General features: G+C 34.3%; 1 protein-coding gene across 10 annotated transcripts in view; it reads right to left on the reverse strand.

The window, feature by feature from the left end:
* CNTN5 (contactin 5) overlaps positions 1-15,332 on the reverse strand; it is a 670,135-nt gene that overhangs the window by 164,784 nt on the left and 490,019 nt on the right. For all 10 annotated transcript variants that reach the window (XM_074916722.1, XM_074916731.1, XM_074916703.1 and 7 more), the window contains one exon: positions 10,048-10,251. In XM_074916722.1, coding sequence (XP_074772823.1) covers positions 10,048-10,251 — 204 coding nt within the window. The remainder of the gene's footprint in view (positions 1-10,047; positions 10,252-15,332) is intronic.

Below are 15,332 nucleotides of genomic sequence, written 5' to 3' on the forward strand. Positions count from 1 at the left end.
TATGAGAAGAGTTCTCCACATTTCTGTCCAGCCAGGGTCTTCCCTGGCTGGGTGAGGTTGAACTGAGATGAAACACTAATAACCTTTCTGTTATATCTCTGATTACTGAAAAAGGCAGTGATTCAAATGACTGCACATATCCCAGGACTAAGAACAACTTGACCTTGTTAAAATTAATGGCTTATTAGTCACACAGGCAGAAATGGAGCTCAATATTTATAGAAGAGATGATTTCCCTATTTCCTCCTTCAGATCTTTTTTTTTTTACAACAATGCAATTATCACAGACCAATTATTACATATTCTCCATCCCAGGTAAGGAAAAATCCTCATAAAATCAATTTTAATTTTAATAAGTGATTTCATTTAACAAGTTGTTCCTCTGACTTGGCTGCAACTCTGATTTGAGTACAAATCTCCACGACCCAAAGTGTCCTATGCTATGTTGTTGTCTGCATTTTAGTTTTCCATCAAAAAAAGACAGACGACACAATTCATTAAATCACAAAAATGTGATAAACACTGATTGTGAGGTGCTCACATACCTCAGGAATAGATGTAATAAAATGCCAAACATTTACAGATATTGCTACAGCTAATACTGTTTACATTATGCTCTGTGGGCCATTTAATGGAAACGCAAAATGGAATAAAGTAACAAGATCTGTTTCTGATTGTCAGTTCTTTCAGCTAAGACAAGCGGAAGAACCACAGACAGGGTATCAGTCATTATCACCTTGAAAAGGACGTCTCTGCCTCTTCATTTAGCCTGCCACTCCATAACTTTTACAACCTCAAATGAATAGTGTAGAAAAATTGTGAGTCGATGACTATTCACACAAGAAGACTTTTTGCCTTCACAGAGTAAGAAAAATCACACTGCTGAGAAATCATGACACATCATCTTACTCCAACTGTGTAGAGGCTAATGCTTCTGTTCTATTAGTCTTCTAGATTTTAACCACCCTCTTGAACCTTCCAGAACATAAGCTTCCATGATGGCTCCTTATACCCTTTCAGATAAAACAATCTGGGTTTCTTTAAAATTTTTAAAGTAATAGCTCTTTAACTTACTTTGGAAATTAATTTTGTATCGAACATGATACAGGGCACACTTGAATAAGTGGCTGAAAAGATTTTAAGACAGTAGCTAGAAAATAACATTAAATTCCTTGCTAAACATCATCAGAGTGCTAGGGAGAAAATGAAAGCTGAAGATTTCCTATACTCAGGAGAAAGATTAGACACAGATTTATACTTGCCGTTGTTTTATTAGCAAAAGTTACAACCCCCATAGTTCAATGATTGAGTGTTTACCTGAAAGCTTTGGGTGAAGTTGCTGACTGGTGTAGGAATGTTAATCTGGTTCTCTTACAACCTGGATAGTACTCTAATCACAAAATTATTGGGGATTTGTATTGGTTTGGATGTTCCTCTCTATTTCTCGGAACAGTCTTGGGGAGTGATGAAATTGTTCTGCTGCATAAGAATTTTCTATTAATCTTACAGATCAGAAATTGAGTTTCCTACCACATTGTAATTACGATCTGTTGTGAATATATATTCAAACCCAATAAAAATTTGATCAAGAAACTACAGCAGGAATGTACACGTATAATTTCCTCTCTTATCAATAATCCGTAATGCAAACTAGGGTTGCCTATCATGTGGGTCTTTTTGTGACAAAAGAATATTTAGCATTTTCCCTGAACCATTATATTTATTTATTTGGAATATTATTTGGAAGAGAGAGCCCTGAGTACACACATTTACAATGACAGCAAATTCACAACATAAACCAAATTAATTAAAAAATAATTATGATACCCACCATTATATCCTGACTGAATTTTCAATGCATTGGGAAGAATTTTTTGACTAACCTCATTAATCTTATTCTAAATGGAAGGATGAGTGCCTGCTGTAAGTCTAAAAGTTTAGAGTGGGACTAGTTGTTTTATGATAACTGCCCACAATATTCCTTCCTCTTAGAGATCTCTTAACCACATTTTTCTTTTGAGAAGCCCTGAAAACGTTCACGTGAAACTGCATTCTGCAATGCACTGAACACTAAAGTACAACAATGTTTTCATATGTTACTCAGAACAAATCCTATCACATATCACTGGATGGAAAGAAGTCTTTACTAGAATCTATCCTAATATCAAATTTAGGAATTCTGTTTCTGGGAAAAATATTTTAATGAATACAGCACAAGTAGGGAACAAACTTTTCTTTAGTTTACAACTTGGGGATAAGATGTTAATGTATTTCTAATTATGGAGTTATAAATGTGGAAGAAGTTCACATTTAATCAAAACAAAATGTTTCACTAAAGCTTAAACAAAACTTTCCTCTTCCCACTTTAAAATTCATCTTTATATTAAACTCAATGTCATTAGTCCAGCAGCTAATTTCTGAACTCTGTCTAGAAAGCGCTTTTTGCAAATAACATTCCTATCTTGAAATATTTTTTAAAATAAGTTATTTATAACTCATAAATATTGTGTATGTATGTCATACATAGACGAGAACTTTCTACCTCTCTTAAAGAGCGAATACAACTAAAAGCACTTCATTTTCAATTGTTAAGTGGGTGTGCTATGACTGAACTCAAGGGAACTAGGGCCAAACCCTAAGGACACAAAAGCAATGAGGTAAACTCAGAATAAGTAATGAAGGGAGAAGTGATATTTTCTCTAGCTCTTCAAATGAGAGGCCAAAATTTGTGGTCTAGTTTGGTCTGCAGAGACTTCTCTTTACCTGTGTTTGAAAACATCAAGCAGAAACTATAACCAAGACTGCTGGCTCTCTCTATGTAGAGAAGTCTTTACTGAGTCATAACCTAAACTTCAATCCGCCAAATTTATCACATATATGCAAGCTCTTCTACTAAACCCAGCATATCTGGCATAGGATGAAACCAGACTTAACTCTTTGGACACTCAGAGATGAGTGAGGGCAGCTGAATGGCCTGTATACAACATTCCAGTATGAAGATTTGTGCATATATAGTTGTATGGAAATATGATATCCCGAACATTTTCATTGACTATGTTTATAGATATTTCTTCTGAGCAGTCATACACATCAAGAAAAATCAGGACTCCACTACATTAGACAACGTGCCATCTTGCTTGAGAGGCCTAAGAATATGAATTAACAAAAAAACAAAAGAACTGTCACTTATTGTTCTTATTCCATTTTGTTTATACAGAGGAGGATATTATCATAGTTTAGTCTGGAGAAGAGGAGGCTGAGGGGAGACCTCATTGCCCTCTACAGCTCCCTGAAAGGAGGGTGCAGAGAGCTGGGGATGAGTCTCTTTAACCAAGTAACAAGTGATAGGAAAAGAGGTAATGGCCTCAAGCTGCACCAGGGAAGGTTTAGACTAGATATTAGGAAGCATTTCTTTCCAGAAGGGGTTGTGAGGCATTGGAATGGGCTGCCCAGGGAGGTGGTGGAGTCCCCATCCCTGGAGGTGTTTAAGAGTTGGGTTGACATAGCACTTAGGGATCTGGTGTAGTTGGCAACTGTCAGTGTGAGGTCAATGGTTGGAGTGGATGATCTTCAAGGTCTTTTCCAACTTAGATGATTCTGTGATTCTCTGATCATGCTGAACTTGTCACAAGAAATCTGTGGATGATGGTCTTTTTAGGCCAATATTTATTGTTCCTCCTTTCCAATTGCCTACTTTAATCCAGGTCAGGCTTACAAAAGCTATCGAGAAACCTAGAAAATATTGTTTAATTTAAATGAACAGGAGGAGGATCTAATTTTCACAGGGTTTCTATTTATATTCCTGATGGCATGTTCACAGTTTTTGAAGAACCTCATTTATCCTATAGTAAATTATATATGTGTTTGTACTTCAAATATGACCTAAGACACCATTTTTCTTGCAACCTGCACTGTTTTATTACAAGATGAAAACAAAATATCCCCTTTTCAGTTAGGTACCAAAAGTGTCAAAATTGATGTAGTGTCCAGAGAGCAATTTTTTATGTGGTTTTGGTCAATTAGGACACAAAGTAATGCTGCTCTAATATTCATTGTTAACTAGAAGAGTTTCCTAAATGTGACATGTTTGCAGTTGAGTCTCCTCATATAACCATGCAAATACAAGTATCTATTATCCCTCAATAAGATCAAACTAACACTGTAATTTCTCCTCCATTAGCACCAGCTATTGAAATACCCATTGTTTTAGACCCAACAGCAACAAATCATCCTTGTTATGAACTTACTTCAGTCCTAACCTCAAACAAAACTCTGCTGTTCACAATCAAATTATTTCGCTGTGTTGACAAGAACACCAAACTGACAAGTCATTCTTATTTGAACATTATGCCATACCCCATGACTGTAAAGCAATCAGTCGCTTGTGAATTTGTAGCTGAGATCCTGAGAAAGTAAGATACATAACCTTAGGTATGATCATTCTTAATAATCTGAAAACATTTGCAAATATAAAGGTTATTTTTATTATCAACTTGCACAAATTTCAATTTAGTCACCATTAATTATAATATTATCAACAAACTTATGTCTGAAATCTTAATAGCTACAGTTAGATGTAACATAATTTCTAATCCTGAGTTGAATTTAGAGGAACATTTTTTTTCTCCAGTTAATTTATTTTATGCTTTGTATACTCTGTGTATGGATCAGTTAACTCTTTCCATTATGTAATAGTTTCATAAATCATCAGGAGGAGAAGCAAAACAAGAAAACATGAGTGCAGAAGATGTGTGAGATGATACATGTCTAGAATCTTAAATTACTATAGTTAATTAAAAAAAGCAACAACTTCATTTACAGCAGATAATGTTTCTATAAACTAATGGGAAAACAGAGCAAAAAAAACCACCTTGAAAGAGGTTATCTTAACAGAATTTAGAGTAAACTAAACTCAAAGCAAACTGTTTCATAGTGTAAGAGTTCTTGTTCTACACTGAATGTTGGAACCTAGACTTTTCCAAACCTTTCTTGGTTTTCCTTCTGAAACACTACCCTGGTTTCAGCCCTTTTATATTGTCAAAAGACCATCCCCGGATATACACATGTATGTCCTTGGTTTATTTTTTTAATTACAATAAGATTGAATTGGGTTTTATTAATTCTGATTGTTATTTTGCCAAACTTGCAGTGGGTTCTAGGCACAGAAGTGTGTGCTTCTGTGAAGCCAGAACAAAACAGAAGTGTTTCTTTAAAATACCTGTAATCCACGAAGGATGTCTTTTTACTGGAGAAAAGCAGAGATTATTGGAAGTCTTTTATTTTCAGTTTCATAATGATCCATCATTAAAACGTCTCACTACAGTTTTAATGGAAAAACAACATGTTTATTACAAGAGTAATGGTTGTCCAGGGACATTGCCATTTCACAGCCTACCCCTGGAACAGATCTTGTGTACTTTGGATGTCTGTCCATGCTATCAATCTTATCAATCTTCTTATATGCTAGAGATCAAACCTGATTTTGCCCAGATAGTTTGGCTCTGCTTAGAAAAATTCAAAGTAGGGTTATTTCAGATTTGAATCCTGTCCTGGAGCACTAGGAGGAGTTCCTACAGTTTCCAGCCAGTGTTGCACAGACTTTATGGACTTACACAATTTAAATATGAAATGTGACTGGACACTTAAAAATGTAAGTTAATGATCTTGCAATATAACCCACATGAAAGAGGCAGTCTAGAAGGTCAGAAACTCCAGAAAACCTGTCAGGATTAAGTCACAGCTGGTTAAGTATTTTCAACTCTCATTACAATCCAGGTATACTTTGTGTCTTCAAGAATTCAGCTCCATATGAATAAACACATTAGAAGACAAAACTAGTCATGCAAGCAGGAAAAAAAATAAAATGGTGTATTTCTGGAAGGGGAAAACTGACAGATCATAAACATTAGGGTTAATCTTCAGAGATGGAAATAGTCTATGTCTGTGAAACTGTTGATTTTGTTCTATCTTTATTTTTATGTATTATGTATTACTTTACTATCCTATCTGGAAATTTTTATTGCTTAATGTCCCCCATTGGGGAAATTACTATGACTTCTTCCAAAATTTTCTTAATGTTTGGAAAGAGATCTTTAGGTAACCAAGTGATGCTTAAACTATGTATCCCAGAGTTCAACCTGAATAAGCACATGCAGAACATATTTCATCATGGAAAAGTAGAAATGAACAATTTTAATACCTTGATAATTATACATTCTACATTATGTGAGATTATTAATCACATAGAAATAATCGGTAGAATTAGGACAGACAAGATCCAACTCACAGAACTATGATGACATGGAAAAAAAATGTGAAGGTCAAGGTCTGCATTCAGTTACATGAGAATATGTCTGGTCAGATACATCGACCTCAACTGAGGTATAAACTAATTTGCTCTAATGCAATAATGTGAATGTATCCTCTGATGTCTGAAATTTGTACAGGTTCTCTTTTTTTTTTTTTTTTTAATTTCACAATAGCTAAGCCACTAGACAGTATCTAAACAGAGATAAAATGAATAATTAATTAATTATCTCCTGTACAGTAATAATGTTAAATTTAACATCTTTTCAAGAGAAATAAAAAAGATAATAAAAGGAATAAAATCTAGAATGAAAGTGTGTGAACTTGAAATGCCTTATGCTATCTAGCATCAAGTGTTTTATATCCCTAGGTTTCTATTTCCTAAATTTTAAGAGGCTTTCTGTTGTTTTTACTAGCCAAGATAATTTACTGCTCTCAATCAGCATCCAAGCCTGCAAAGATCCATTTTAACAACCCTGTTTATTATTTGTAAACAGTTATTAAATAATTCCTCAAAGTTTTTAATGCATTATAAAGGCAGTTAATGAAATTATGTATATTTTTTTTTCCTGCTAAAACTTTTTATCTTCTCAGATTGAATTTTAGAGTGTTTTTATAACCCAGCTTGAAATGAAATTGAATTGTATGAAATGACTGATTGTCAAGGACATCTGAACAAATGAGGTATTCATTTTATTCAGAAACCATTGAAGGATTTCTCGATGTTTTTATTTAATTTGCTTCATATCAGGGAGCTAAGTTCCCCTTTGAGACACATCACAAAGAAATAAAAGATTAATAAAAGCCAGGAAGTTCCTACATTCTCTCAGAGTTTGACAGAAAGCCTTAATATTATTCCATTTCTTCCTCATAGATAAATAGAGACCAGCTTTGTCAGGAGCATTTTTTGACACAAGCTGTCCAGTCCCCTGGTACAGGTACAGTTTATATATCAAAATCCAAGAATGATGATAAATATATCAAGTAGAATACTTCTGAGTTAATGATACCTATGTCCAGAGAATACAGACTATATAAATTGGTTTATTTATGTAGTGTTGTTTGTAAAAGCTGTTTAAAACCACAAGTTCTTCCTGTGGTTTCTGACAAATGTGCTGACTGTGTAGGATAATGTCAGTTGTGATGCCAACCATTAGTATTCATAGAGTTGTATGTTTTTTAAACTTAAGTGAATATTTTAAAAGGTGAAAGTAATTCAATTAATTTTATAACCAAAAAGATTAAAAAAGTACAAACTATATTAAAATTCATATAACCCAGTGACATAGTGTCAAGTAAATTTCAGGTAGTCGGTTGTTTGTTTTAATGACATTCTTAATTTCACACATCCTTATTAGAGTCTGTACTTCTCTGTTTCACCACAAATTACAGTAATTTTCTTTAACTCTAATGAGGACCTCTTTTCAGCAGCTATATTATCCATATTTTAAAATCCTGTAATCGCCCTTTAATATTTGTCAATGGACACAGCAATATAACCTAAAGCAATTTCTATCAAAAAGAAAAAGTACAGTACCATTAATGGAATTAATTGTGATCCCAGATATTTTTTAAGAGGCCCATATTATTGCATTCTGTGGTAGAACAAGACAGATGTCCTAAATAATAAATATGATTTAGCAACGAGATTTTCCTGAATATGTTTCCAAGGTAGGTTTTACAGAGACTGCAACATTAGGTAGAAATTCTGGGTCTCTTCACTCGGAAACTTATTCAGTCATACAGCAAAGCAAACAATTTCCTAAGAAATACTAGAGAACTCTAACAGGGCTTGTCAGAAATCCCAACAGATAAAAATTAAAGCATGGAAGCCTGGTAGAAATTTATGTGTGTAAAAAAATGAATCGGGAAATCATTGAGGAGCAGTTCATCTATGTGCAAATGCCTCCCCAATACTCCAGCACATTTCAGAATGTTGGATTATCACAGTTGTGTGACAACCAGCCATGAAACCAGAATTTCCTTGAGGTTGGTATATACTACCACTTGACATTTAAGAAAATCTGCACAGTATTCCTTCACAGATTTTGTTTCTTATCTCACTGATGTAGACTGCTGCCTTTATTTACTTTCTCAATTTCTTACACTGTATTTTGTGTCTATGTACCTTTAGTACAATATAGATAATTAATATGTTGAATTTCTGCTCAAAACTGGAACCAAATAAAAACATGAAGAAGTGACATAAAGAAATAATAGAGCAAGATATGAACAATAAATATGACAATAAAATTCTATCTTTTTTTGTCAGAGTTCAAACAGACTAAAAAGACAATCAATGTTTAGGTTTTTTTACTTTTCAAAGGTTGATATTGAAAACATCAGGTCTGCTATGTTAATTCAGTAAAACTAAACACCTGAAACTCAATAATTATCATAGGTACTAAACCATGAAAAGAAAATAGGAAATTATACAGTAAAACATGCAGCTTTTTGCTGCAGAGGCTGCATGCTGTGCATGCACAAATTTCAACTTGTTATGATGAATAAACATTAGCTTAATTCCATTCTAATCTGTGAACACATTTTTGCTTACCTTGTTAAACTAAGTCATCTGTTTTTAAGTCCAGCTTTTGTAATGCTTCTACAACACAGGACTAGTCTTATTTCTAGAAAAAGCTACAAGCAAGACAAAAGCCTCAGAGTCTCTTTCCATCTCTTTCTCTCTGATTTATGTAAGTATGGATTCACATATGCTGAATTGCTGAAATGTATTTCTGAAGAACTAGAAAACATCATTAGATGTGGAACATCTTGGCAAAAAGGAAACTGTAGGCACTTATGGAATTATTAATTATTATTCTCAAAAATAACATTATTTTGACAGAAAACAAAACCAAAAAACAATTATAATGTAATAAATATGAATTATTTTGTTGTAAAAGAGCAAATAACAGACTTGCTCTATAGGCAGATATTCTAACAGAATTGGAGTTACATGTGATTCATACTGCTCCATAAGAAATATTACTGGAAGTTGTTTTCTTTTGATTTTGGGGAAAAAGTCTTAAGCCACTTTTTGATAATAGGATTTAGGTACTTATTTACAGAAAAAAATGTTGCAGTTATATGTCTTGATGAAATTCAAAACTACCTGGGTAACTAACTGTCATTGTAATCAAAGCTATTGTAGTGTTCTTAGTGGTACTTACTCAGTGCATTGAATTGGAGCCCTGAAGTGTAACAGGTCTTTAGTACAGCAACAGGTAACGTTTTAAACAATACAGTCTCTAACTGTGTCTAACCATGTGCCATATGACAGATATAAATGTGGCATCCTGGCATCCTACTGCTGGTCTTTATGCTCAGCGTGGTATTTGCCAGTCCCCTGTGGGTATCTCAGGTGCTGAGGGTGTCTCAGTGACCACTTTGATTGAGGCAACTGAACTGAGCCCTAAAGAAACAGACGTTACTGAGAAAGATTTGTTTCTCTCTGGCAGTGGCAGAGCACCAGAATAGCAAGAAGGAGTAACTGTTCTAAACAAAATACATCAGGAGATGTCAGAGTGCACCTCAGCCTTTAGAAGTTTAAAGATGCTCACAACTGTTAGACATTTTAAAAGAAAATATCTCCATGAACATCTTTCCTTTGCTGATTGCTGCAGTAAATGCATGCACATTGTTGAAAAACAATAACATCATGGTTCTTCAATTAAGTAAAGTATATTTGGCTTAGTATTTTTGATTCCATGTGATACCCAGAATTAATGCTTTTCTTACCATCGTTTCTCAGTGTCAGAGGTGTAGGAGGACTCAAAACTCTGGCATTTGTCACTGTGTTTTTTACCAGGCATATATAGCTGCCAACATCAGATGTTTGCACCTTGGAGATGTAGAGATTGCCTGTCTCCTGAGAGATGAAGCGTCTGCTATCTTCTGCCACAAAAGACGGGAATTCATTAAATACCCAGCTATAGATGATCTCTAAAAGAACACAGAAAAAAAAAAGGAAATTATGGAAACAATAATGTGTCATGTTAATGGGTATAGTCCATAAGTGTTCAATAACTATTTAATTAATCTAGGAGAAAAAAAAAAGTTAATGACTTTCAAAATTTTTATTTGTGGGTTTTTGGTTGTTTTTTTTTGGTTTTTTTTTTTTTTTTTTTTTTAGAATTGAGAAGAATTGTTTTCTCTCCTTGGAATTCTGAAAATAGCATAAGTGTTGGGTCCACAAGTTCCCTGGGAAGACAGATTCAGTTCAGGAAAAATAATTCAATTATTCAATGGACTCATAAAACACCCATAAAATATTAGACAATTCCCTTTTCTAATCTTTCAGGTGAAGCCAAAAATAATATACAAAATATTTTCTCTACCTGTTCAAATTTGCAGTGAAATATATCAAGATGTTTACTATGAAGCTAGGGATGACTTTTGCAAGTGTGTGTATAAACAGTTTTTATTCTGAATATCTGTTCTTAAAATCAGCAGATTCTAATAACTGTTCGACCTACTTTGCAGGTAATATTACTGCACTATACTTCTACCTTCTTCTACAACTGCTTCACTGAAGAATCTCAGAACCCTTCCCACATGCAGCTTAAATCCCTACAATCAATGAATAATTCCTTAAACCAAAGCTACCAACTGCTTGGCCTCATAATCTGATGGATCAAAGAATAATCAAAGTGATTTTTAAAAAATATAATTAAAGCCAATCCCTTGCTTCTTATTTTTATCCCATGTATCATTCTGTTCACCTGAAAAGTTTATACTTTTCCCTTAAAACCCATAATAATTGGTTGAGAAAAAATATTATTTTCTATTATTGTCTATGAGATTATATAATGATTTATTAAACCCTAGATGCATTCATGTCTTGGCATTACAAGTATCAGTAAAGTTAATGAGATTCTGATTTAGCAGGGTATTCCTTGCAGGGAGTTATTCATGTGGAGTTCCACCAATTCAGACTATAAAAACTTTATGTATACTTTCAATTTTATCTTCCACTGTTCCATTTTGTCCCCACACTTTAAAAAAATATTCTTTGCTACTTAAACTGGCACATTAGCTATAAGGCATTTTCTTCTGTAATCTTCTCCTGTGACAGTCCTTAAAGAACTGACTCCAAAATCAGAAAAGCCAAAGCTAGTTCAAGTATATAAAGTCCTTACTACTTCTCCAAGATGCAAACTGCTTCATTGGTATAGCGAGCTTCAAAGTTTTTAGACTCATATTTCTTAGGTGACTACTCTTGGCTTCAGCAGCAATATGAAGACAGTAATTGCACATGTCAGTCTGGTGCTCTCATACTTTTATCCCCACTACAGTCAAAATGTTTTCTTGACATAAAATTAGTTGGAAAATGAAAGGGTCAAAGGAATGAGAGGAAAAGCTTCAAAATTAAAATTTTTCTGTGTGCTTTTCTGCTAATGATAGGAGAGGAACTGCTATAGCTGTTTATGGTATGAGAATGAAACACATTAACATCCTAGTTAAATATATGCCATAGCCAGGTGTGCAGTTTGACCGTAACAGTATAGGAAGCATTAGAAATTCCAACTGATCTGTCCTTTCTATCCTTATGTTATACCGTTCCCTGACGTGGTGGTCAGAAAGGAATAGAAAAGCACAATGACTGCTTTTTCAACCGATTTAAGCCAACAATGCAAGCAGTGATGTAGACACACCGGCTATTCTGGAATAATTTTGAAGAAGTTCAGTCTAGTTTTGAAGTTAGATGAAAATCTTCTAACGAAAAATTGATGGTATTCATACAAAATTGCTATGGTAAAGGACTAAATGTATTTATCTGACAGTAGGGGAAGACTCCAAAATGGGGAATTAAGTTGCACACATTGACTTTTTGCTTAAAAACTTTTTCAGATCTAATTGTAATTCTGAGCGGTTACATAGGGCCCTGAGGACTTCAGGGCTCACAGAGAGCTCTCCACTTGTTAAAAATATCCTTCCTTTTCTGTTATGTTTCAGAGAAAATACTAATTACCCCAAAATATTTCTCTCTGAAAATTTCACTGCCACATTTTGCCATGATGTCTTATCTGGCAGAAAGGATTCATGGCAGCATAAAATTTTACAAACTGATGATGAAGATACAAGTTCAAGAAAAATGCATAGGCTTTATTTGAAGACACCTGTTACCAATTCAAATGGAAGCAATCAGTCTCACTAATTGCTGTGGCTTAAAGTAGTTCAAACCAAATGTAAAGTGGTCATCATTGTGAGTTCATTAGTAGTTCCTGTAGAATTTTCTCCATTTGTAGCCTAAAACCACATGCAATTAATCATCAATTTATTAATTAGAACTACTCTTAAGGAACAGATTTGAGGCAATGTACTCTTGTGTCTCTAAGGAAATAGAATACTTAATCTTTGCTCGTTTTGAATCCAGGGGGGATACTGTCATTTTGTTACCTTCTAAGTGATTTTTGCTGTTAAAAATGTCATGGTGGGTGAATGAGTGCAGGGAAACGGTACTGAGAAAAAAGTAATAGAACTACTGTCACATATAAAACTCAATTTATGCTATTAAGCTGTAGTTAATGTTTTTATTTGTTCATACCTACAGCATCTGTATTCTAGACAGGAGTTTAAACTCCAAAGCACAGATGAAAGTGCTAACAACTTACTTCTTGTTTATTTTTAGCCCATTGACATTGAAGGAATTGCTCCTATTTTTCATTTCTAAAAAGCAAAACCCTGGGAATATACTTTTAAATGCCTGAAGATTTTGCATCTGAATGCTCAGATGTGGAATGATCTGGAATTCCAAACCTTCTTTTCAGGTGAAAAGCCTCTTACACACTTTTTAAAGTTGCCCTCCTATTAGACCTGGTTAATGAGTTCAGCAAATTCTTAAATATAATCTTGAGGGTTATGTCCTTACAGTATACATAGGGTTCAGTGGAAATATCTGAGGAAAACTCTGAAATTTCCAATGCATGCTATGCAGAACAGTCAGAAACAATCGCAGCTGGCTTGGGATCTGGAGACCCAACAGTTTTTAGCTGACAGGAATAGATGAATGATCTTGCAGAACTGATTTTGCAAAAGGGTGTTAAGAGAATGACTGCAATTACGGGAAAATGAGTGTACCCTGACATTGATCCATTGTACAAATGTCTCACACTTCTAAATTTGCAACCAGAGTAGAGGATGAAACATGCATTGGTGTTCATATTCTGGGGCTCTGACTGTTCCCAGTTTGTATGCCAGCAAAATTAAAATTTAGTGTTCTTAAATCACAGAATTGCTAATGAAGGCTGTCCAAGTACAAAATCTGTTTTTTTGTTTTGATTTTGTTTGTATTTTAATTCTGGCAGTATCATGCATAAGAAAATACCCAGATGACAGCAACGACATAAAATTAAGAAAGTGAGAATGATGGAGAATCAACATTTAAAACACTGCTGCCTATCTATAGACAAGTCTGTCTTCTATCACACATGCACGGTAAAATATTCTGAAACAAGAGTGAATATAGTTACATGCCAAAAGTCCCACAGCAGTTCAGCACAGAAGCACAACTATAAGAAGAGAGGCTTGCATTTAAATATCTGAAATCCCATTCTTACAAAATGGTAAGCTGCTGCGTGAACTTTTTGAGTACTAGAACAAGAAGCCTAAGACCAAACAGAGGACACTAGGCCTATTAGTACACAGCTCACTGCAGTTGTCAGTGAACTTGGAAGCCTCTATTTTCCTATAATGGTTTATGTGAAAAGATTTCAGAACCCGTTTCATTTGGCTAAGCACAAAGCACAACTGTCATTGTATTAACTTCTTAACAGGAGACTAAACTCCAGAGATGCATCTCCAGCCTGACAGGTAAATAACAATGACCTTCAAAAGATTTTGAAGTTAAAAGTCAGTGCTACCAATATCTAAATAAACCAAACTACAACTGTAAAATCAGAAAGTAATTACTCTAGATACAAACCTTCTGAAGTCATCTTTTGAAAAAAGACTGAGTAAATGGTTTCTCCATGCTGTACTCATTTTGCTTTCAATAGGGAAAAAAAAGTTTAAGTGAAAATAGGAAACTGTGAATACTGCAGTATACAGTAGTTTAGAGCATTTTTACAGAATATATTCTGATCTTATTTTTTATTTCTAGGCATATCTATTTTATTTTTAATGTGACACCTATGCCAAAACCACAAAGATGATGCAGAGCCCTTCCTGGAAATTACAGTTGACTGCCAACACAAAAGAAACATTTACACAGATACTATTCATCAGCACAAATAGAAACAGAGAGTAAAAAGACAGGGAAATTATGAATTATAGAAGCAGTTGTAAACTGGCATTCTCCTGTGGCTTGGACTGAAGGACTCTTCTGCTGGTAAGTTCTGTTACACACAGTCTTGGTGTGAAAATGATTTAAATAATTTTGGTAACCATAAAACTGGTATTTCCTTTTATGAATGACCAGCCTTTTTTACAGAAGAATGTCTCCAAGGAGCTTTGTATCTGTTTTCTGAAGGTCATTTGGAAAGCCTTCTAAATGTCAAATTTGTTTCTGTGTTTAACAAAATACTTTTTAGTGGGCTATGTAGGTGAAAATCTAGGTCACTTGGTGATAAAGTAGTAAGAAGAGAGCATCTATCTCCTGCCGAAATGAATTTATAGTGTGAAATTTTGTTTACTATAATTTCTTAAATGATTTTTGTAGATCTATTTTCTCTGTTTAACAACACTAATTCCTAAACTGTCACAGTGTGAGGTACTTCCCATAATGGATGAAGCTGGAATGCTGACATATCAGCATTTTTGTTAGTGCTGTATTGTGCTTTTGGATATATCATTCTGATGCAGAAAATGTCAGTGCTATGGTAATGCAGAAGTCTGTCATTGTGGGTCAGTAAGAAATAAACCCTTAAGTACTGTAACGAGAGCTGTGCTGGAAGCATTCAGATAGCACCAAATATTTACTCCTGTGTTTGTTAGTCCCTGAATGTTTCCCAGATTTGCTTCAAGGCTTTTCTCGTGAGAAATTGCTTGTTTCGTCCTTTTGACATGAAGTTTATAGACAGCTT

This window comes from Athene noctua, chromosome 1 (assembly GCF_965140245.1).
Source record: "Athene noctua chromosome 1, bAthNoc1.hap1.1, whole genome shotgun sequence".
Lineage (NCBI taxonomy): Eukaryota > Metazoa > Chordata > Aves > Strigiformes > Strigidae > Athene > Athene noctua.